Consider the following 25,551-nt stretch of genomic DNA (forward strand, 5'->3'; position numbering starts at 1 on the left):
AGCAGTATTCTATTTACAGATCCTCCTCCACCTCAATTCTTGCATGGAAAATACACAAGCACTGTTGCAGCAACAGCCTGTACAGATTTCAGCTGGGGAAGAGAGGTCTCTTCTCTCAAAGCCAAGAGCAAGAAAATTATTTCAAAGAGCTCCATTCTTTTAAGATTGACATGAATTTTAAGTTCCCATCTGTGTTGAAACAACAGCTATGTTTCAGAAAAATAATACTAAAATCAGGAGCCCATACACTTGCTTGGCTGATTTTCCTTGCCCAGGCTCTACAGTTTTTCTGCAGCTGCACAGAAAATGACAGCAAACTCTTAACAGAAAATGGGAAAGAATTAAAGTGTTTTATTTGCACTTAGCTTTTACATTTATATGGTAGATACCTTGTCTGTAACAACAGGCACAGCTAGAGAGCTCCTTAAGTAATTACCATGTAACTAGTTCAATGGACTGAAAAAACCCCAATCATTTAACCTTGAGAGGTTTTAGGTTCTGTTCATCCCGTGCAGTGTTAAAGCAGCACTGCTGCTGTGAATACAACTTCCTATGGTTTCTCTGTACACCAGAAACAGCAACTCAGCCTCTTCACTGCTTTCTTCCTTCCCATCTATCTTGTTTTAGACCTTTAAGACAGGGAATGGTGTGCAGAGAGACCGCTGTGCACCGTACCGTATATTGCACCGTTGCTGCTCTCACCATTGCCTGTATCTTGTCTTTCCAGTTGTATGCTCCGTAATGGCTCCTGACACACGTAGATTGTTAAACGGGGCCTAATAGACCTGTAGTTCAAGCAAATCACGTCAGAGAAAAGCCTACGTGCCCTGGAAATACAGAAACTGATAGATTTGTTATGCTAACAGTACACTCGACATGTTTTCTTTCACTGACCCCAAAAAATTAAATTAATATAAAGATAAGTGGTCTCTCGGATGTTTCTGCATTTAAACAACATTTCAATCAATTAAGAGTTCATCAGGATGCTGCTTGTTGTAATTCTGGAACATAACTACTGAGCAACAACAAGCATTCTGCTAAAAAGGTCAACAGTAAGAAGTACCCATTTCAGACAGAATCAGACACACCACCTGGGATGCTGTCTGTGTTAGCACTCAATGCCTGTAACCTCAAAAAGCCTCAGGTTGTTCTGAGCTCCTCTGAATGACAAGTTTTGTGCCTTGGCAACAAATCCATCTGTATCAGGAAATCGACAGGGCCCACCTGCATCTCTCCTGGCTCTGCCCTGGAGGCGTACATAGGAGGTCATTTTTAAATGTCTTGCTGCCAGTTCCTGAGGCAGCTCACACAGGCATCAAGGTCCATCCTGAACTAACTTCCCAATTCTCCCAATTCTGGAATTCCCCATCTGTAGGAAATGGCAGAACACCACCCAACAACCTCACCATCAGCCTATTACCTGGATTTCAGTGCATTATACAGCCGAATTCCATCAGCTGGACCACAGATTTGTACCAGATCTTCTCTTGTCAGCTTTAATAAATCAGCACCTGGAGAAATACATGAGGATTTAATGATTACTTTGCATAAAAACATTTTTTAAAATAAATTTATGTTCATTTCAACCAATGACAACAAACTTCACCACGATAAAAATGGCATCTAGCAAATAGGACTAAGTAAAATTCAGAATAGGCACTAGTGAGTGCTAAATAACATTGACCTGTTTTCCAGAGGTGGATAGTTACACTTTATAGTGTTCACATCTTTGAAACAGTACGAGTCTGCAAGGCACACAATTTCTGTAGAGACAGAGGACTGTTCTGTAGACAAACAATGGTTTTTGCTGGCACCCAGTTTAGTGTGTTTTGAACACATGCAAAATACAGAGCAAAGATATTCGATGGCTTTTCACTCAGTGAATTATCCCAGGCACTCAACTCATTCCTCATGTCCTCTGTGCACTTAAGTTATAACAATGCACTCACGTAACGCTGCTAAAAGGCTGGCATAACTAAAGCAGCGTGGACAAATCAGTACATCAGCAACTTGGGGCAAGTCCGGGCTGTGGGATACTTCCATCCAAAATCAGCTTTGGTTTTTGGTTGTTTTTTTTTTTTTTTTAAGATGCTGCAAATTAATGATCTGTGAAAACAACTGCTTCCCTGAAGATTTACTTTAGAAAAGGAAGCCTCAGAGATTTAAAAACAAAATGGAAGTTTCTTCTGAGAAGCAACATAGGTGTCAATGAAGAAATCAACCATCTGAAAAATCAGTCACTGTAATAGATGAGTGGGAAAACAGGAATTTGTGAAAATACTCCACAAACTATCTAGGAATGCACAGGTAAAAGCCAGCACAAATAATTTATCATGGCCCTTAAATACTGTAATCAAAAAATGCCCACACCTGAAGTAGTATAATAAAAGCCACATACTCTTGCTTCAACGAAAAACCAGCCAGCTAGTATTTGACTTTTATTATGATAATAATGATGAAGAAGAAAAGTTTTCCAAGAGCCTTGGTCAGAATTTGGTACTGAAGTTTATTGAAAAAGCTTAGCAACCATAATACAAGAAGCACAGATCAAAAACTAACCAGTAGCAGAAGAATAAACCTTCCCTTGACCAGGGAAAAAGTCTGGTACAAAGGGAATCCTGACTGAAGCACGAGCTAAGGCAAGAGGCAGAGAGCTGGCATCATTCATCATGTGTCTCCAAAGAAAACAGAAAATGAATTTTATTTATGGTGTGTAGTGTCATCCCACCCTTTGCACAATTACATGCAAGACTGAAGAAGCAAACAACAAAACACAGCCCCACATAGTGCATCTATTGCCATGTCTTGTGTCCAGAAACACAAGTGGAAACTGCCTTGCTATTTAATAAGCAAATCAGTAAATAAATATGTATACCATATTGTTCTTAGAGAATTATTTTCCAACACAGAACTTGCTCATTAACACCAAGAAAGAAAAAAGTAAACTACAGATACCTGAGAAATTTGAAAAAAGCCTTGTATAGGTTGAGAACCTATTCTTGAGCAACCATTGCTGAGTTTCCTGGATTGTGGCCGAAGGATGAAGCTGCTGTAAGAAACAAGACTGGATATGATAATTTGGATACTAAAAAAACCAAAACCAACAGACCCCAAGCCATTAAAAAATTTCCCTCAGTTAAACACTTCCTCAGTACCTATTAATAGAGTATAAATCAAGTGTTCTGATACAACTATACAAATATAGCCATGATCAGTATCAGAAAGCAAACACTCACATCTCCTGATCCTTGAGAAGTTCCATCTCCTTGATGATTTGGGGAGGAAGAATTGCTACAGATTAAAAAACAAAAAGAAAAGTATTACTAGAATTTTATGAACCAAAATATTTAAGCGTTGTTGAAAAATAACTTGAGATTGCCAAAACAATAAATATCACAGGTGAAAGACATATTAAACACCACGTAGATTGAAACTTGTTAAACTCAAGAGAAAGATCATCCCACTTCAATATGGAAGTGATCTGGTTCCTATTTTATATATCCTTTATGTACTGGAGAAGCAGATTTGCCAACACTCAAGGGAGGTTACATGGCCACTTCACTGCCTTAAAAGGGTGACTGAGGAAGAATTAGTAAAATACAAGGCAGACAAAAACCAGTAAACAGACCAGACAATACCACTGTAAATCATTTTTGGATCAAATGCAAATTTGGTTATAGTAGTTTAATTAATGACTCAATATAAAATGTTACCAATGCAATTTTTGTTGAAATGCTTGTGAATTGCTGGGGGTTTTTTTGTACAAATTATATTAACTGTGTATGAGGAGAATGAACTGTTCTTAATGAAAAAAGCTAAAAACAGTTGCCATAGGCAAGGATTAAATTAGAATAGTTAAAAGGTAAAGTATTTGCTATATGACAAAAGACAAGAAGTTGTTTTTAAAAACATATAGGAAGAAAGAAAAATGGTGATGCAAAAGTAATGACCTTACAATTGAACCAAATGATACAAGTATTATACTATAAAATGAATATATAGGTCAAAATGATCTTTCAACTCCCCATGGAACCAGAACATAGTTGCATTTACTCAGAAAACACTTTTGAATAAGCCTGATTTTAAAATGCTATCTTTAACTGGGGTACAGAATAGAAACCTACCTGTCTGGGACACTGTAGGTATTATGCTGAGCAGAGGTAAAAGCTGGAGCAGGAGTAGGACTGTTGTTTACAAATGTTGTAGGAGTATCAGGCCACGGTGAGCACTGAAGATAAAGAATTAAAACCTGAGTTTCTCTTGACAATACATTCTTTACTCTGATGCACACTTGTTTCATTTAAAGCCAGGATTTTATCCACAGAGTATTCTGATTTGCAATTCCAAATCGAGATTCCCTCTATCCCACACATTACATGCAGATATTCCAGGTAAAAATCAGTTCTATCTTGTTCTTTCATGAAGACTCCTAGTTATACTGTCTTCTGTTTAAAAAAATTAGGGTATATTTGTGAAACTGACAAAAGATCTGTACAGATTATTCAGTCTAAAACAAAGCCAACCAACCCCCAGCCATCTGCTGGAAAAAAACTTCTTTCATCCTGTGGGATGAAAGGGCTGTTTAAACTGCAGGTACCAGGACATGACAATAGGTGCTCGGCAATAGTAAGTAAAGCTATGAAGCTAGATTTTATCTTGTGGATAAATGTACCTGCCCTGAGAGCAATTAAAACACATGGAATTTTCAGTATAAATTTTTGTTAATTTCAAATTTTTTATTCATTTACAGCAGGACTGAAATATGTTTACTTACATGGACTGATTTCTCTGAACTGCTTGGTAAACTAGAAGTTTTTACACAAATTTAGGTCATCACAAGGATAAGATAAGCCAGTTGTCAAATTCTGTCAGTCTTTTTTTGGGTATTTTTTTAAATCATGATGATTAAGCCCTTCAAAACAAGGCTACCTTTAGTGCTTCTGATAGTATTGAAAATCCAGTATTTTAAAGAAAACCAAAAACCACATTTTGGTATCTTCGAAGACATGATTAAAACAAGCAAGTAGCCCAAGATAAGGTAAGCTAAGACCATGCCTGTTAAAACAACAAAGATTTCTGATATGCTTATCATGCACCAGCTAAATACCTTGTAAGGAATTTCCAGAGTTATATCATAGCCTTGTAGCGGGGAAGAGGAGGAGGGAGCAGAATAAGTATGAACTAACATCAATACAAACTTATTTCAACAATTTTGTGTTGAAAGATCTTTCTGCCATCCAGGGTAAACAGTAAACAAGTGCAACACCAACCGGCTGCCATCTTCTCTAAGAGAGGCAACAACATTTCTGTGCTGGACTCCAGTCTTCAGTTGTCAGAGTTAAGATGGCAAGTTCCCCAGCACAGTGCACAGAATTTAAAAAAAAACTAAGTCTTGCATGCAAATAGCTAAAAAATTAGGAACATTCTTAATCTGTCTGAGATTTGATTCAAACCAGCATTTTTGCTACCTACTGCATACACAGCCTTTGATTATGCAAAGCCACCCTTCAGCCTACAAACAGCGCCCCCCACACAAAGCACGCTCCTCTATGACCTTGTAGGATGACATGTTCTTCCTCCTATTCTGTATATTCCCATCTGTTGTTTCTCTTCTCAAGCTCATTTTTTATGTTAATATCAAAGATGATGTATTACAACACATACGTAGTTACAAGAGGCCTTCATTCCCTAATTATGTGGTCCAAAGCCATAAGTTGAAAATAAAAGCTCAACATAATAATGTTAACTTTGTTCTTCTGAAATATTTTGAAAGAGCTATTAATATTCTTTAATTTTCTGACATTCTCTCCCTATATTTTAACCTAAGATGTTTATGTGGACACACAGATGCAAGCTCTATATCCTTATCCACCATTCCCTTACAAGATTCTATTCACCATATATTTAAATTCAGGGTCAGCAAAGAATGCACTGGTGCCAGAGAATGTCTTTTGAGACATTTCCCAAGGCAGGTACTGCAGGTAATGTTTCTGTCCTTCAAACCAGCTGAAGTTCTTCACAACAGAACTCTGGGTTTAAATCCAGGAAGAAGCAAATTTTAAGTATTTAGAGAAACAGAATGCCAACCCAAAGCAAGTAGCCTCTCTTCTCCCATAAATACATTTTCCTACCTAGTCTCCTCTTCCAGCAAAAACATCACTATCTATCCACTGAGACTGAATCAGTTGGTTAAAAAGAAAAAAAAAGTAGTAGTAAGTGATATACTACTGCAACATGTCTATTGGCTCCGTTCTCCTTTCTTCTGTCTTACAGGTTGTGGAGGGAAAAACCAGTATTTGAACACTGAGATACTTAACTCTGAAAGGTTCAAGGAACAAAAAAGTCTTCCAGCAATTAACCCAAGCTGAGCTGATTATGCTTTCGGAATCACTTCCATGCACAACTGCCCTACGCTTCACAAAGCCACAGGTTCAGAAAGACAATTAGGCAAATGCCTGGGCATCGAATCCAGTAACACTAAAAAGACTGAGCAGACGTGCTTTCTAACATCCTGCATGATGATTCTGGATCCTAGGGGGGGTGGGTGGTTATAAGGAGAATGGATCAGAGAAAGTGGCAGGGCTTCCCTGAAACAGCACCTGCCATTCCCACTGTGGGGCACAGAACACTGGACTTTATGGACTTGTCCTCTGATCAATCAGGATATTTCTCTTATTTCTAAGGCAAAACTGAGTTAAGCAAAGGACATTAAGCAAGACAATGATACTAATACTGAAGTCCCTGGCCAGTGAACACAAAACCAGGAGAAAAATGTCATTCTGTCACAAGGAAGCATTCAACTCTGTAAAAAGTCATCACAAAACAGAAATAAGATTGGCATTATACCTTTACCTACAATACACAAAAAAATATACACTGCTGAATTTCCAAAGATCAGATGTTTGAGGTCTCAAGACTAACTGCCCTCCATTACTAGTACACTGATACAATACTACTGATACAACTGTACTCCGTAAACTGTCTGATTTCCAAATGTGCATTAATTCACGAGAAGGAGAAAACTATTTTCGTTTCAAATCTTTAACAGCCTTCTGTACAGGCCACAAATGAAGTTATGAAGTGTTGAGCAATGGTTTTACTGATTTAAAGAGAAGATAACAAATCTTTCTAAGAATGACAGAATGACTTTCCAGATTCAGTATACATAGCACCTAAACTCAGGGTGTTCCTAGCTTCTGAGGAATTGCAAAATCTCAAGCAATTCTAAGCCACTGTTCAATGTCCTTCCCCTTCCTACTTCCAATCTACTGGAACATGCCCAAACTTATGCCTTTTTTTCAAACTGAACCTTGACAAAGAACTCTATACTATATTAAAATGCCAAATAAACATGAAGACAAAATACGGTAAGTCTAATTTGCTCTCCAAGTTAGACTTACTATACTTGAGCACACAGAATCATCTTTAGAAAGCAAAGAGCATCAATTTTCTCATACATATGGTATACAGCTTTTTCAACAAACCTATAAAATACAGGGGGTTTGCCCCAAACCAACACAGTTGCCAGCAAAAGCAAAAAACTTCTGTGCATACAGACTTGTTATGAGTGCAGAAGAAGTCATTCCCAAAATGTGAAGTCACCCACATTACGTATCCTGTATGCTGATACTGCTACACAAAATATAGATGTTGAAAATGAATAAATACTATGCTCATGTTACTAAATTAGTTTTGTTCCAGCTCCACTTTCTGCTTCATGTAGCCTCTAGATTTTATATTTAAGTCACTTACAGAAAATATTTAACTTCTGCTCCAATATTTCATGTCCAAAACTTAATATACTAATTGATTTCAAGGTCTATACTAGGAAGTCTTCTAACTTCCATGTGCTCTATAAGCACCTCTATCTGCAAAAAATTACCATTTGACCAAGTTTAGTCAAATTGTAGTTTATATATTCTAGCTCATGACATATACTATACACTAATATAAAAATCAACTAAGATACTGCAGACAGAAAAAAGTGCAAAGACCCAACTACCACAATCCAAATTTGCCTATTTTTCCAAATTCAAAACAGGAGAAAGAAAGAATCTGGTGGGGTTTTTTCTTCCTCACATAACCGTTACCTTCTATATATCAGGAGAGAGGAAACACAAAGTGCCTCCTTCATAAAACGGTTCCTGAATGAAGGTCATCTGTAAATAAACACCCCCTCTGAGGTCCAGAAAAGTGTTGAGTTTGTAGCCTTTTATATTGTCCTAGTTATGGGGCCGGGACCAGTTTATCACTATGTGGGTATAACCAAAACTGTGTATTCTACACCCTCTGTGTCATTTCTGATGGACTGTTAATAATAGATCATTTGCAGCAGCTGCCCAGGGCACCCTGACACCTCAGGCTACAAGATGGGTGTTAAAGAAACCCTGTGAGGGTTTCTTTGTCTTCACACCTCGGGGAGGCATTAGCACCTTCATACCCAGCCTGAGGGGTCATCTTTGCTAATGGGCCATACTGGACTGGCATAATAGGCAGCTGCAATGACCTACACTATCAAAGACTCCAAAAATATCCTTTGACTCACAGAGTCACAGAGTGAAAATCCCCACCCTGGTGGAGGTACTGGACATTCCCACCTGAACATATATAATCTTGGGGTTTTGGGACTTCTGGTACCACTCGTTGGATCCAGAGGAGGACCAGAACTTCAACTCTCGATAAGACTGTGATCATTACTCAACGGAACTGCGACCATCATCTGGACCAACAGATTTCCTTTCCTTTTACTTTGCACCCAGGGGGACCACGTGGTGCTCAGCACAGGGGCTAATGCACACTGTTCTGTTCTTGTCCCAAGGTGCAGGGTTATACATCTGTCTTTGGGGGTTAAAACCAGTTTTTCTCTGTATTATTGCATTTATTGTAACCTTTTTAGTAAATTATAACTGACTTGTAACCTCTTGAGTTAGGTTCATTTGTCCCACTTGGTTTACTTTTAAACCAGCACATATATCTACAGAAAAAGTCAATGCTCCATAGCATGAAAAAAGAATCTTTAACTATGTGTCTGTTTGGAAAATACTGAAATAAACACTGCAGAAACTGCAATAAATGCACTGAATTTTGATACATTAGGTGAATTAAGAGAAGTCATGGAAAAGCATACCTAGATGGCACTGCTATGAAAATGAGTGATAAAGAAAAGATGGGTTATGGTAATTAGAAAAAACTCTCTGGTTCTTAGGAAAGAGCAGAATGGCTGTTCAGAAATGAAGCTTCACTCAACTCCTTGCATTGTGTTATAATCCCATACAAATTAAATTGGAAAAACATATTAGATTCAATGTTTTCTGAAGGAAACACAGTGAGAAATTGATCTGTCCAAATCTGATTATGACTCATCTGGCAGTAATCATTTAGGGGAGAGGAAGAAAAAAAGAAAGAAAAAATAGAAATATCCAACAAATAGAACAACAGAACCTTGGAGGGACAGAATAAAAAAAAACCAACACACAAAATGAGATGCAAAAAGGAATAAAAAAGACAGCCTATATAACAGGTTAGGTGTAAGCAGAAGATAAGAATACACAGCTTTAAAAAGGAAGAGAACTATAGATTGTATCCATATTAATTTGCAGAATTCAAGAAAAGGTAACAGAGAACTATTAATGGGCATCTAGGAAGCACCACTGGCTAAGTAACAGCCAGCACTCCTGACTGCATCAAGAAAAACACACTCCAAACAATATTGTTTTTCTGTAATGGAGCTACAGTTCCCAGGACATCTGAAGTAAAAAGATACATCATACATAATATGTAAAACAGTGTCAATTTTCATACTTAGATGTATGGAAACAGGCCTTCACTTTTTGTGTTTAAGCCCCTCTTTCACAGCTGTACTGCATATACAGAACATCTGATCTACATATATGAGGGAAGTCTGGTAACAGTCAAAGCTTCTGATGGCCAAGTTTGGGAAGAGAGATTTGCAAGGACAGAATTGCTCTAAGTAGAAACATGTATCATCCCTGTCCATATTTAGAGGGCCCCCAAGAATAAGACTGTCTGGTGACAAGAGAAGAATGCCTGCTGTTGACCTTCAAGATATAAATCAGATATTCCTTTTATCGATCAAGAAAACAAGTTTACATTCAACTTATATAGCTAAACACAATGTTTAGTGAGTGTGTAGCAATTACCAAGGTACCACTATGAATACAGCAAAAATAGTGTTTCTTGGTATTTTTTGTGGGCTTGTTGATTTTTAATAATTTTGTTAATGATAAAAATCATTGTAATGATGGAAATATCATGTGTTAAGTCTGCAAACAAAACCAAGTAAGCAAGGCTGAAAGGATTTCATCCTACATGGATAAAATTCCAAATGGTTTGAACAAACTCACCGAATTATCTCAAGACAACATTTTATTAAGGGCAAATGCAAACCAGGAAAAGTCAGCTGCACAATTAAGAGAACTGGAAAGCTGTGCATACCTGTTATTCAAAATAGCCTGTGGGTCATTGTCCTTTATGTGCTTTGGGAAAGGCATTAGAAGTCCAGTACTGTCCTACCTCAGCTTTTTTTCTGTACAATTAAAGCAATGCTTCCATTCATAGAAGCTTAATATTTCAAGGGATTGTCAAGAAAAGGTTAGACAATTTCCAGGTATCATTTAGCTACAGCATGTTCTACTCTGGACAATGAATTTGTTTAATTTTTTTAAAAATACTTTTCTCTATTATTCTTCCTATAACAACAATCACTCAGTGAAATAACAACAGAAGGAGAAGAGAGCATAGGGTAAAGAATAACACAGAAATCCTTCAAAGACCAGCTTCAAAAGATGCTTTATAAGTGAAAGTGATAAAATCCTGTTTTGTCCTGCTTCTACCCCAGGGCCAGCTGAAACTAATAAAAGAACACAGTGCCAAAAAATCCTTAAAGTGTGCCTTAAAAGAAAAATCAAAAACAAAACAAAACCAACCCAACCCTACAGCGAAGAACAGTAGAACGTAAATTCAGGCAGCTTAGTACCTACAACAGTTTCAGGGTGCACAACACAAAAAAACCACTCATGAATCTTTCAAAGAACCCATCTGACTAATACTGCTTGTTCCCTGCCACCCGTTACATGGTTTATAAAGAAGAGGCATGTTCTGAAGTATTTTATAACCGAAATATAAAACCTTATACATCACTTTCACAGATCAGAAATACAAACCAAGTTATGTCTGAGGGACAGGAGTCAGACAGTCATTGCCTAAGCATTGGCAGGAAATTGCAATCAGCACAGTGTGCCTGTTCAAAGAACAGTCTAATAACTGTCTTTCACAGCCATGTTATTAAATGACATTCAAACTTGCTAAATGAAAGAGGCGGGATTGTTTCTCTCAAACGTGTAAGGTCTTAATGATATTCACCTTAAGGAACAGCATTTAAGAGCTCTAAAATGCTAACCCCTGCCAGGACGACTACAGAGGACATACGTTAGGGAGGGCACGGGATATATGATAGCTTCCTTTTGGGGTAAACATACAGGGTTAATGTAACACTTCAGGAAGATGAATGGACACACTTCTGAGCTGCATTAAACCTGCCTGGAGCACAGTATGTAGATGGCTAAAGGAAAAAAATCAGTAACAACCATCTACAACATATGGCACTTTAAAAAATACTGATGTACATGAAAACTTCTGTTGAATGTAAGTACAAACAGGGACAAACCACTAAATTTCACTGTTCTTACTTCCACTAATTACATACATTTAGGAAAGCAAAAAGCTATTTCATTTAAAGTCACATAAACTGAAAGCTCTTGACTTTTAAGTTACACAGTCCCTCTGCAACAGTTTAAGTGTTAGATTTAGGAAGGATTCCTTTGCTGAAAACAAACATGGAGTAATTGGTACACATAAAAGTGAATAAAATTAAGACACAGCAATCAAAATATTTTTACTTAATATAATGGAAGTTTCTCCTATATCTAACACTGCACAAGGTATCTTGCATAATCAAAAGGTAAGCAGAAGTCCCTTACACTGCCTCGCTTTGCCAGAGAATCACCGTAGTCTGCTGGCAAAGTCCGCTTGCTGGACTTTTTCTGCTCATGTTCAACTGCATCTTCAATTATAGGCTCAAGCCTCATCTGGACAAACACCAAAGATGTGGATCAATTTCTTTTCATTATACAGTGAGGAAAGATCTAAAAGCCTTTTAAAAACTTCTGAAATATTCAGAAAACTGCATAGAACTCACTGATGTTTAAATTAAGAGAAAATGCAAAAACCTACTGAGGCTCTGGCCTTAAACTCAGTAATCTCCGTAAAACAGACTTTGAAGCTCAAATTTGGTAATTAAGTTCTAGAGTCCCCCCTCTTTTTTTTTTTGTTTTTGCTTTTCATATGCAAGATTTTTGGATCTCTATCAAAAGTCTTGAGGGTTCAGTACAGTCAGTCAAACAGCGTTCAATCTTAGTGTGGTTTAATACAAGAACCTATCGAGTATCTAAATGCAAGTTTACCAAACAATAGCTTAAAATTTAATGTTGCTGCTCACTGGACAAATTTGTCAAATAAAAAGCTTATCTTTATGTAGAACTAATTCTTCCCCAACCCTTCCAAGACTGCAGCTAAGCAACATGCTGTATCTATGTATTTTCTCCTGAGTCAGCAGATGCAATTTTATTTTGTTACCTCTGTAAGAACTGTGGTGTCATATGAAGGCTGATACTTCTCTTTTTCATGTGCAGTTCGCTTTTCCATCTTTTCTCTGTCTGTTTTCTGTTTTCTGTCTGCTCCTTTGGGCTATAAATGAACAAGAATGCAAGTGGAAAATGGTTTAATAATTGAAATCTGATCTCAGAAGTCAAGCAGTAACATCACGATGTTCTGCATCTTTATGAGAACTTGTTTTCTGTTGTTACCTTAAAAACTTTGATTTGACAACTAGCTGAATGCAGATGATCTGTATATTCTCCATTTTCAGTCTGTTTAAAAGTGTCAACCTGAATCCTAAAAGGAACTCCTTTCTCTCCTCCGTGTTTACGAGGGGTAAATTCAGTGCTGATACAATGTACCTGAAAGGAAACAATGACCAAACAAAAACGACCCTCAGAAGCATTCCAGACAAATTTCATTACATGTTATCAACATCACATACAGTTTCTTGCAATAAATATTAGCAAAGCTATAAAAGGTCACTGACTAGAAGAGTTTCTCATCTCATGCACCCTCATGTCAGGGTATTTTCAAATATGCCCAACTCTATAAAAAGTGCACAGGTCTTTAAATCAGTATGGAATTGCCTCAGGTGTGACATCAGAATCAAATGTGGATTTATAAGTTAGAAATTCCCTTAAAAAATATCTAAGGAGAAAATCAGTGCAACAGAAGGAGTTATGGTGAATCTCACTGGACAGTGCTCCCAATTTTTTGTTGCTTCCTTATGGAATTTTAAGTGAGCCTTTAGAATGAGTGAACTATACTTGTATAATATGTATCAGTTCCATTTTCAGTCTATTACCACTTCTAAGGAAGTGCATAAACAAAAATATTCAATAGTTTATCTCGTACTTCTTCAAGGAGACTACATGTTATTAATTATGTAACTCCTACTAAAAAAAGTATCTTTTATTATACTAGATCAAAATTAATTTATTGACAATATGGAATTTAACCTATTTTGACAGCCTCAGCAAGAAACACTGCTATCTCGAACTTTATACCTATACCTTTTTATAATAAAACCAGATCTGAGACAAAAGGTAAAAATCCCAATGCAAATCTGAACATTCCATATTAATAATTCCCAAACAAAGAATGTTCAGTTGCTCTGAATATTAAATACACAAATAATAAAATTCCTAATACAAGGAAGCCTATTGATATAGTAAGAAACATCTCTGAATATCTGATTTAAACCCCTCATTTTTTAACACAATACTTTTCATTTTGTATCCTCAAGCCAAGATTCTGCTTAAGCCCACCATGAGGCACGTGAGCTTCTCACTTGAAAAAAGAAAGTAGTAATGAGAGTTATTGAAAGGGATATTAGTTAATTCTTATACTTCTTCTAACTAAATATTTTTTAACTATGACAGCTTTCTTCAAAAAGTTTTTTGAAAGCTTTTTATCTATTTTTCTATAAACTCAAATTAAATTGAAAAACCTTACTAGGGACCTTAATAGAACTATGAACCTTTGTGTTTTTTCACAAAGATGGTATTTAATGGCCATCTCACAAGTAAGAAACTGAGATGCTTTGTAGTGCAAATATACTACTGGTTGTGACCTGAAAGGCACCAAACACAGACATCCAGTCAAATAAAGTTTCAAACCTGAATAAAAGCAGATGTACATTTTGTTGGATCCCATAAAAATTCAACTGCATTGAGCTGGCTTGGATTTGTCTTGATATCAATGACTCCAACAGACATTGGAATATCTATTAAAATAAGCAGCATATATATCAAATTAATCATATTGCAAGAAAACACTATAAATAAATTGTAAAAAAGGTTACCATAAAGATACACAAGGCAGGGTGGAAAAATGTGGGCTTTGGTGGCTTGGCATAAGCCCAGAAACAGTTTCCTAGGATATGAAGAACTTAGTAGATTCAACATACAAAGTACTCAAGGTTTTGGGTGGTTTTTGGTTCTCCTCCCCTGCTGCCATCCCAAGTTACGCACCAAAAGCGATCAAGTTACGCAAAGTACAGAAACCACGTTGGTGCCATTTTCACAGTCTACTAGAAGTTACTTTTGTCTGTGTTCACCTAATTACTGTAACATTTAATAATCAAAATTAGAAAGATTATTAAATGTGTAAGGTCGCAGAGTTGCTATCTTACTTTTATAGCATTTTTTGTAGTTTTAAAGGAATGTGACAGTGGTAAGAACATTTATATTCAAAATACACACGATGAGAAAGCAGTATCCAGAAAAACTGGTCTGTCTTTTTTCACCAGCTCCAGTAGAAATATGAATATGATCAACTTAAATTTGAGAACTGAATTTCATACAGTGGCAACCAACATAAACAATTATACCTAAGTCAAGAAGTCTGTCCCCAGGGCGGTTCCACTTCCAGCCTTCCAGCTGCTGGTGCTCTGTATATTGCAATCTTCTGTCATGGAACACAACTCTTATAATACTCTAATAAAGAAGAAAACAAGCATCTGATGACCCACAAGTTACTGCACATATAGAAACAGCCTGAAGATAAAGCTCTAAAACAGTTCAAAATAGCCACAGTGCTGATAAATACATGTTTACAGCAAAAAATTTGGCAACCATCAGGATCCCAAAATATTCCAGAACACAGAAATAGAACTGAGCAGGAGATACTTGAAAATGTGGTAAAAAATGCAAGAGAGAATTCCATCTCATTGCATATTCTAAAGGTCACTATGAATTACATGCAGCAAACTGAGCAACACTGACAGCACAGTATCAAGGCCGTCTAGGCAACATCAAATTATTTTAGAGTGCAACACAAAAAAAGTGGTGAACATTACTGACCATTTTTTCAGTGGAAATGCCATGATTTTTTGTGGTACATTCCAGGAAATAAAATAAACTCCCTTCCTAGTATTTATAAGCATATTTATAATCTATGATTTTAATTAATAGAAAGAAGGGATAAAAAACCCTTCCAAACTTTCCCAACTACTCTATCTGAAATATTGATCTAAAACAACCACAACATGATTAACTTTATTCAGGCAGAAGCAATTATCTAACAATTTGTGACCAGTTTTGGTACTGCTAAATGTATGAATGCACATACCAAACAATTTGTTACATATGGGGGGGGAAATACTGCACACATTAATTGCTACCCAACAAACAGAATACAGACACGTTTGCATCATTTTTTTTCATTATTCTACAGTCTTCCCTGTATTAACAGCAGCCAAAAGAGTCCACAAAACCGAAGAACTTTTAAATGGAGTGCCTCTTCACTGCATTTCCTTGGGTTTATTTCAAAGATAACACACACAAACATACCACTCCTTTTGCACTGCAAACTGGCAAGTTTGGAACTTGGAAATATTTACAGCCACCTCCACCAGCATGAAATGCCTTCTTGGGTAAAGTACTGGGATTCCAGTATTTAAGTGGCCAAAACAGAAAGTTAATTGATGCAGCATTACAACACCTTGCTATGGTAAAATTTACTTTTTTAAACTTTTACACTGGTTTGTCCTATTCTACCTACCAAATGACTCATCACCCATATATAAACCTAGAAAATTACACCAGAGAGATACCCCAAGGCCACAAGGAAATAGCACCTAAGGGTGCAAATATTCCACATGCTTACTGCAGCAAGTCACCATGCCAGGTTGTAAAAAGTTTAATTACATAACTCACAAATCCCAGTTTTATGCTCATGCTTAACAATTCCTGAAATGATCTCTGAACAACTATCCCACAGACAAATAAGAACAAGCCATAGGACTATATAAGCAAGCCAAAGTTCACAAATTATACAGCCTAAAGTTGACATGTAAAGATTCAGCCTCCCACAGGCACACTGTTCCAGTGCATTTATCAGCACCACTTTCAAAGTGACTTTAATTCACATTTTTCCCTTCTTTCCTAATATCCAAATAAGACTTTTTAGATAATTCAATAAAATCAATCACCAGATGCTTAAAAGAAAAATCCAAACCCTTCCCCTTCATCACTTCTTTTAATAATCTGCACCATGAATTGGTAATTTTTTAGTCTGTCTCATTCTTGTACTTCATACTCAGATCCACAGTACCTTCTGCTAACATTAAAGCACAAGGAGACAAATCTGCAACTGGGAAAAGGAGCTCAGCTGTGGAATAAACTGCTCAACGAACAGCAAAATTAGAGAGATCCATTTTCCTATGGATATATCTTCAATATCCCACTGCTGAAAAAACCACAGGTTGGCTCCAGGTATTCCCCATAACCCCTATAAAGAAACATGCTCCCAATACCTCCACTTCTGTCTAAATGATCTTCCAGCTTCCTCCTACCTCTCCTAATCACTTGAAACAGACAATGTAATGGCTCAGAAGATGCTGGATACAATCTAGAAACAACTATCTTAAGCTTTGCAGAAAATACTCAGGTCTTCAGTACACACAACTGTGATATGCACTGGGTATTTATATTCCCATGTTTTTATTTGTAAACATCACTGGTCCACACATTCTGAACAAATACCTAGTGACGGCAGAAAAAAAAAAATCCATAGAATACAGTCTCTGGTCTGTTAGTAACATTAGCTAGAGAACTGAAATTCACCTTCACCAGTTTTCCATTGATCTCTGGTATGTCTCCAGCTTTCCGATTATCTAGCATCCGTATCTCATAGGACTGACCTTCAAAGAGAAAAACAACCATATCAGTGAAAGAGTCAGAGCACGAGGCTATTTTGTGTTTAATGCAGTTAAACTAAAATTCACAGTTTGCAAGAATATCAGTACTTGAAACTTGTGTTTGAGATCTTCATAGCAATGTGCACTTCACAGCATGGAAATTAATGGAAAACAATGAAACTTTTCGGTCCTTTTAAAACTACAGATACTTTCAAGGTTTAAGTATCTCATCTTGCATGAAGTGTAAACACTTGTTTCTATATTTTTTTATGAAAAAAAAAATTTCAAAGCTGAATTCCTTTACTTTTTCAAAAAAATGATGAAAGGCAACATACTGAGAACCATTAACTGGTCTTCCAAAACAAACTCTTGCAGAGTTTTTATACTTTTCCCACAACATAAATACTATTCTCCCATGTTTAATTTTGTCCATGTACCTGCTGCCTTCGTATGATTTTTAGGCTCTGTATGACTTCAGAAATAAGCCTTTAAAAGGGACAGTTAGTGTTTACATCAAACTGGTATGGACAAACTGATATTTCCTGTGAACATGATAAACTGTTGTGCTTCAAAAGAGGGAAAGCTTGAAGTAATCTATTTGAACCACAGGCATTTTTTTTCTTCTAATGTCAGCAGCATATATTCATTTGCAAAAATCACATTTCCGTAATTAAAATATAGGACAAAATAAATTTCAACATGTTCACCAACATCAAATGCAGTAAATTCATCACTTTCTACACTGCCCTCCAAACTACCTTTATGCTCCAGTGTATAGCACACTTAAAAGACATTTTGACTTGCCCTACAAGGTAATAACCTTGTAAACAAGCAAATGATTTCTTCACCTCCTTTCAGTGCTTCATAGACCAAAGTTACCTCCAGCTGTGAACCATTTCAGGGTTTTTTTTTTGCTGTAACACAATTAGTACATTTATGTAGATACTCTACACATGTACAGGCTTTCTTTACCCCAGCAGAATGTGAACACTGATATAGTCATTGATGACATAAATCCATATAAAAATTAGATAAACTTAGTGCAGCTGGGTAAATAATAGAAAATTTCTCCTCCTGTACTTAAGAGGAAGAAACCTTTCTCCTGTCAGTGAGATTTTCAACTACCAGTGTTATTTTACTCACGGAGATATTTATAGTCAGCACTTTTTAAAATCTAGTACTATTAAACTTCTGCAAGTATTTCTCTGTTCTTTTTCATCATTTTCTTTGAGCGAGGTGGGTGAAGAAAAAAATTCTGATTGCTTCCTCGACAAGTGTAGTTAACCTTTTTTAGGTACAAAGTAACAGTATTAAGACCGAAAATTTGGTAAAGGTCAAAATCAAGGAATACCTGACTTGAAAAATGTAAGAATAACTCGGGAGGTTTTCAAGACAAAGGAGCAGGTAAACTCCATTCTGGAGTTTTGGACATGTAGCTGCTCTGGAACCATGAAAAGCACTACTTGCTATGCTGCTTGCACTACTGATGCACTTCAGATGCCAAGCTGGTTTACCAGAAAGGGTTTTGGGGCGTCCTCATAATGATGCTTTAGAGGTTTGCTTACATCCAAATGCTGAAGGAGACCCTGTTTAAGCTTCCTTCTTTTGATGTTGTGTTCCATTTTTGCACATCATTCCAGGCCCCCTCTGCTCATCAACCATGTCCATCACTGTCTCAAGTACTCCTGGTCACTCTCCCTCCCCCACTGTTCCTACTTCAAAGCCCTCCTTACCAAGTCACCCATCAGGCTGGCAAGGATACCTTTTTGACCCCATCTCTCCCAAGCAGTTCCTTGCACTCACAGAACTTCAAGCCAAGCTGCACACTGTGCAAGCCAACCTAAAGAAAACTTCCCCCTTCAAAAGCAATTCTCTTCCATACCCCTTCTGTTATTTCATATACCTCAAGTTGAACAACAGCCAACTCAAAACATCGTCCCACAACTCCAACATGCATTCTCAATGGACTCATCTAAGAGATTTCATAGTCAGTAAGAACCCTGGAAACCCCTGAACAATCAACCATCACCACTCCAAGATCTGAACCTCTAGAATCAGCTTCAGCTGAACACCTGATTATCTTAAACATTCCATTAGCTCACAGAATATCTTGAGTTGGAAGGGACCCACAGGGATTGAGTCCAACACACCGCTCCTCATAGCACCACCTAAAACTAAATCATATGACTAAGAGCATCAGCCAGATGAACTCTGAACTACACTCTTTGCTATTCTCATTAAAATACTTACTGACAGAGGGTAAAGTCAGGACTTGCTTAAGTACTGCCTTAGGGAATGACACCACAGTTTAACAGGCCAAATTTTGCCATTGCTTCTGATATTCCCAAGTCAGGAAACTAAGACAACTGCTGACGAAATTAAAGAGGGTATTTGAAATCCTGAAAATTACTTAAACCAGACACAGCCTGCTAATGGGGGCAAACTAGAAACCAGATAACTGAAGTGATGGGGATTTAAACTGTTCACTTTCTAGAGGACTTAATCCAACTCATTACACAAACATGTATCAGCACAACTCAGTGTTGCAAACCAATCCTTATTTTAAGCTGGTTTCACTAGGAAAGATGTCATGTCTCAAAACTATCCCAAGACACACATTTTTACATATATACACACATATGTGCTTACAGTTAATAGAGAAATTTTTATGAAAAGGTCTTAACCTAGGTAGTAAATACACTGCCTTTCTGAAGTACTAGCACAGAAAGGAAGTTGGCCAACTGTTTTTTTTTCTTCCAATATTTATTTACAAAAAGGTATACCAACGCTCTCATTTTTCAACACCAGGAAAAGTTACTGAGGACATCAAAAACCAGCAAAATTTCTTTGTCAATGAAATCTTTATATTAAAAAAGATTTTCAAAGGCAGAAGAAACATTTACAGTCATTTCAGATACTGTCACTTAAATAGCAAGCTCTTCTCAGAAGCAAGATAGCAAGCGCTTTCTTCCTTTAGTCCACTGCCTTGTGCTCTACTAATTACAGTGCAGACTGTAGAGATTTCGAGTCAACACCCACAAGGAAAAGAAAGCTGAACTAAATCTAGGAATGGTGATCCTAAAGCATTAGAGCCAGAGGAGAGGGATGGAGGGTACAAAGCTATTGATATGGACTAAAACAAATAAGAAATGATTTTGAGTTCAGAATACTAGTTGATTAAACTTAGGACTTCAATGGAATTTCCAGAGGTGAGGGACGTTATATCCTATGGCAATGACTACATTCAGATTATTTTACCCAGCAGCCAGTGTCCTCTCTACAAGAAAAAACCCCAAGTCTGCATGCAAATTAACCACAGGCTATGAGGGAAAAAGCCCAGCATGATTCAGGTGAAGTATTTATCTAGTTAATTTCTGATACATGTCGACAGACAATAGTGAAATGCATACAAACTCCAAAGGAATGTACAAAGGTAGCTGCACTTGTGTTTATATTTCAAACATAACACTGTTCCGGGCAGATATGCATAGCTAATTTAAGAACAATTACAGTGGCCTCTGTTGTGCAACACTTTTTGTTCAGGGATTGATACTCTAACATTTATTGTGACTTTTGAGGGTTGTTTGTGTGTATCTTATGCAAATATCCCAACTAACTTGCAACTATCGATCAAGTCTAAACAGGAATGCAAAATTAATCCTGTATTTTAAGCTATTACTACCTGAAATCTGTCTTCTAAAAGCTCTATTGGCTTGATTTTATTGAGGGATGGGGGGGATGAAGAGGGGCAACACACAGCAGGAAAAAACAAACCAAACCAAACCCCACCAGACTCTAAAGGGGAAGTAACAACATACATAAGCTACAAGCTGAATAAAAAACAAGACTACTAGTAAGGCATCCAACCTAATTTTTTACATACATTCATTCTGGATATACATATATACATGTATCAAAACATGAAACACCATTCCAGTTTTAGACCTGCACCACAAGCTGCCTTCACATGTGTATACCAACCTTGATTCAAGTATGTGAGAGTTTCATCGTATAATTTTACTGCTGGAGATGTTGCAGCACACATAACATACTGGAAGGGTGGATGTTTGGTCTCATTTTCTTGTGGAAGGCTGGAATCTTCCTGTTTGAAAATAGGCAGTGCCAATACATCACTGAAAAGAACAAAACAAATAACTTTGTGAGACTGTTGGCCCTGTTTTGCCTGGAGTTAAGGAAAAAAAAGTTATTCGTGACTTAAAAAACCTCACAAAGAGATACATACAGAACTGTGCCACTCAGTTTATTAGTGAAACCTATATGAGCAGTACCCAAAACATTGTCCACCAGAACTTTAGGCCAGGATATATAAACAATGCTGTGGGACCTAAACAGGCAATAAATAAAGCTGTGCTGTTCCTACAAAATTTTAATCTTCAGTTCTTGCCTCCACTGAAAAAATCCAGTTTTCATTAAACTTTTTGCCTGTCAACACAGGTAAGCTTGCCTAACAAACATGCAGATGAAAGCAAGGCTTTTATTTTCTTCTTTGAGATAATATATTTCCCAAGGTAAGTTACCTACACTGTGAAAGTATCTCTCCCCATTTAGTACCATTATATCTAACCTATTAATTCTGTGGACACTGAAGATTTTTTCAATCATAACTTTTCTTAGGCTTTAGCCCAAAAATGATAAAGCCACAGATTCACAAAAGTTATACGAAGTTTATGCCAAGACTCACTTCACTTAGGTAAGACTTACAACCACCAGAAAACTTCAGAACTGCTAAATTTTAGAAGAGTAAAGAGCAATCCATGCTGTCCACAGGCTGTTGTAAGAAAGACAGGCTTCACCTCAACCGGCAAACGCATCTTCTGCTTTCCACAGAAATGAATGATCTGTATTAGCAATAGATTAGTCTGCTTTGTATACAGTAATCCTTCATAAATTAAACTTCAAAGAGTTTTTCTTGCACTGAATTTTTGTTCATGATGAAATCATCTGCAGATTTATGAAACTTTCTTAATTCAGTTTAGAAATATATTTTCAAAGATTTCTCACACCACCTTACCTACTGACTCAGTTTTTAACCAACATGTACCTTTTTTGATCTCTTACATTGATCATAAACATAGATTTAATATACCTTGTAAAAGAATTATAGCTGTCTTATCTGTATTGCACTATTATTTGCACATTGTACTCAAAAGTTTTGGATTTAAATTTTTTTCTCCGCTGTTCCATTTCTGCAAGAGCTTGCTTTATTTAAAGAGAACTCTATTATAAATTCCTCTTGAAATCCAGCTTATATCAAGACACCCATGCAGGTTCCTTTCCACTAGGGAGGGACCACAGAAGGTGCTACAAAGAGGCATGAAAGCAGAACAAGGCAGGACATTGTCCAAAAAAACATTACTAGCCTGCTGTACCATATTCTAACTACTTCTGATGCCAGCTTCTCAAACTGGAGCCCAGAGAAGGCTTAACTAAGTTACAAAGGAAGACAACGTGAAATACCCATTTGGGAGAAGTGAACACTCTTAAAGGAGTTTACTTGTGCAGAGAAAAGGAGCACCACATCTGTTACACTCTGGATTTTAAGCCATAAGCTGCCCAGAGCGGTTCCATTTTACTGAAGACTTTTTAAAAGCCTTTTGGTTCGTTATAACCTCTAAATAGTGTCCGGAGAAAGAGTTACACACTCTTCTCTAAGAGAAATTCTTTTAATTTAGGGAGGAAAATAAGATTATTTTGACAAAAGATTTTACAGGAGTAAAATATAACCAAGAAAAAGTATTTCACTAAAACACCCAGCACAAACACCCATGCCACAGAAAACCCTCACTAAAAACAATCAATATACCAGCTTTATTAAAACCCCATTCATTGGTTCTAAGTTACCCACAAGAGAAGGAAAAAGAGTAAAAGAAGAAAACGGATTAAAAGAGTAAAGAAAGAAGAAAGAGAGAAGGAGAGAGAGGAAAAATGGTTACCAACAAGATCTGATGGTTCATCTGGTTCAGGTGGCAGGAGAGGAGAGACACAGAGAGAGAGCTCACATGGAGTGAGAGTTCAGTTTTCCCTCCCAGAAAGGATATCCAGTCAGTGCCTTCCAGGCCACAGGGGCTTGGTATGGGTGGGCTACCAGGCAGGTCTGCTTTGACTGACAGCCCAGCTGCACTGCCTTCAGTGATGCCACGGGCTCTGTGTGGGCTCAGCCACGTTTGGTGCAGTCCTTCCAGCTCTGCCCTGTGCCCTCAGAAGGCTTGATGTGCAGGCCTTACCACGGACCTGCAGGTCTAGGCCCAGCTCTTCTCCACACACACACACTGACGGTGAGTTGGTTCTGACCCATATCAATAATTCAGTGAGATTCGGAACCAATATCTCACAACACTGATGAGTAAGACAGAAAATTCGGTATATTGGAGACTGCTCCTTGAGGATGACTCAGAAGAAACAATGAGATGCTCCTAGCCTTGGTGTCAGTCAGAAGGGCAGCACAGTGGCCCAGCGCAGGAGGCAGCACTGTGACAAGCAGAGGGAAGCACAGTCCCAAGACAGAACTGCTGCTCACCACCCACTTTGGCACGTAAAACACTAGTGTTTTTATGAGGAGGAACTTTAAAATGGCAAGAACACGGAAACAAGAGCAATGTTTCAAGTACACACGTAAGAGTTGGAGTGCAACAGTGAAGGCGTGCAAAGTATCTCTCCAAATAAACAACCTGTAATTCTCAACTGAGTTCTGCAGCACTTGCCTTCACATAACACACAAGATTAAAGAGAGAAGTCTTTCATGTATTTATGAAAAATATCTTTCAAGCCTTGATTTTCCACCCACAATTTACAGATAAAACTGTAGCTGGTCTGGCTTAAGAAAGTGTGATGTGGTTAATGAATTAGTTAAGAGACAAGGTATTGGAAGCCAACAAATACAAATGGAAGACCAATTTAACCAGCTTTAACCCTGCTTCGGCTAATACTTACAAAGTGGTAACGACTAATTGCCACTGAAGAAATAGAAATAAAGACATCCAACTCCACAATCCTACAATTTAGCTGTAAAGAGAGCATAATGTTCATTCTTAAATGCCACCATTCCAAAAAAACACTCCAGAAAACAGTACAAGGCAAATTTTTCTTATAAAAGAGTCTTCTGGGTACTAGTACATTCCAAAGGAAAAGAGACACCAATGTAATTTAAAATCCTTTCCAGACCATCTTTAAAAGAAATATAATTTAAATAACTTTGATTTGTTCACTCATAAAGAATGAAATATCAGTGTTTTCACACTGGAACATACACTTTCCCCCCATCTAAACAGGGAAAAGCTACAGGCAATTAAAACAGTCAATGAAGTATGAGTAAAATACTTCAAATTAAGACTTTAAAGTGTCAGCTAAATAGGGACCAGCTAAACTTCAGTGCAAAGGATTTTCTACAAAACTCACTGCTCGCACAGCACAGCTGAAGAAAATATGCAAAGAGTGCTCACAATTCAGAGAAGGAAACCAATGGGAAACAGAAATTTAGTATTTTTAATAGTGCTCTTTACTTAAACTGAAGATTATAAACTGCACATAATATACACTATTATGTCAATCACGTTCCCAGAAACTATGGAGATGCTGAATCAGTCTTTTTGCCACCTCTAGGCTTATAGTGATTCTACTGTAAGACCCAACAAAACAAAAAGAAGAAAAAAACCAACCAGGAGAGCAGATCAGCCTTCTCAGCTCCAGTTTTTTTCCCCTCAGATCCTCACTACAATTTCTGCATTTAACATGAGCCAGTAGCCTGGCAGTACAAATCATCTGCCACCAGTAAATGCCCCGCAGCCTCCATGTTTGTGTGTACTTATGTGTCCATCCTTTAGTTATTTTCCTACTCACTTGGTGAAGTGTGATTTTTGCTGGCCCAGTGCAGATTAGTGACAGGGACTTTTACTGCCAACTCTGCTCAGGTTACATGGCAAAGAACCTCTTAACAACACTGAAGCACCCACTGGCAGAGCTGCCCAGATGGAAGAAAAGCAAGTGTTCCAAAATAGCTACTGTTGAAAGTATTTCAGGCTACAGGAGAAGAGAGACCTTTAAGAGATTCTGTTCTTTTTTTTGCCACTGTTAACTTTTGATCTTGAGAAGTAAAGACTAATTTACTTCACTTGTCTCATTTAAGTGAACTTTAAGACTACTAAAAGCAAGCTGACATGTGAGTAGCAACATTATAAAGGACATGCAGCATCTTTCATTAGATTTTTTGATAT

General features: G+C 37.3%; 1 protein-coding gene across 6 annotated transcripts in view; it reads right to left on the reverse strand.

The window, feature by feature from the left end:
- Window positions 1–25,551, reverse strand: part of UBP1 (upstream binding protein 1) — a 52,475-nt gene that overhangs the window by 4,024 nt on the left and 22,900 nt on the right. For 2 of the 6 annotated variants that reach the window (XM_051768509.1, XM_051768512.1), the window contains 12 exons: window positions 21,302–21,453; window positions 17,247–17,323; window positions 15,011–15,116; window positions 14,298–14,404; window positions 12,885–13,037; window positions 12,655–12,765; window positions 12,000–12,107; window positions 4,125–4,228; window positions 3,237–3,291; window positions 2,956–3,049; window positions 1,421–1,511; window positions 676–785 (listed from right to left, as the gene is read on the reverse strand). In XM_051768509.1, coding sequence (XP_051624469.1) covers window positions 676–785; window positions 1,421–1,511; window positions 2,956–3,049; window positions 3,237–3,291; window positions 4,125–4,228; window positions 12,000–12,107; window positions 12,655–12,765; window positions 12,885–13,037; window positions 14,298–14,404; window positions 15,011–15,116; window positions 17,247–17,323; window positions 21,302–21,453 — 1,268 coding nt within the window. The remainder of the gene's footprint in view (window positions 1–675; window positions 786–1,420; window positions 1,512–2,955; window positions 3,050–3,236; window positions 3,292–4,124; window positions 4,229–11,999; window positions 12,108–12,654; window positions 12,766–12,884; window positions 13,038–14,297; window positions 14,405–15,010; window positions 15,117–17,246; window positions 17,324–21,301; window positions 21,454–25,551) is intronic. The other 4 variants (XM_051768514.1, XM_051768515.1, XM_051768510.1 and 1 more) reach the window with 3 other exon arrangements.

The sequence above is a fragment of the Manacus candei genome, unplaced genomic scaffold (assembly GCF_025592945.1).
Source record: "Manacus candei isolate 608988 ecotype Guabito, Panama unplaced genomic scaffold, ASM2559294v1 h1tg000095l, whole genome shotgun sequence".
Classification (NCBI taxonomy): Eukaryota; Metazoa; Chordata; class Aves; order Passeriformes; family Pipridae; genus Manacus; species Manacus candei.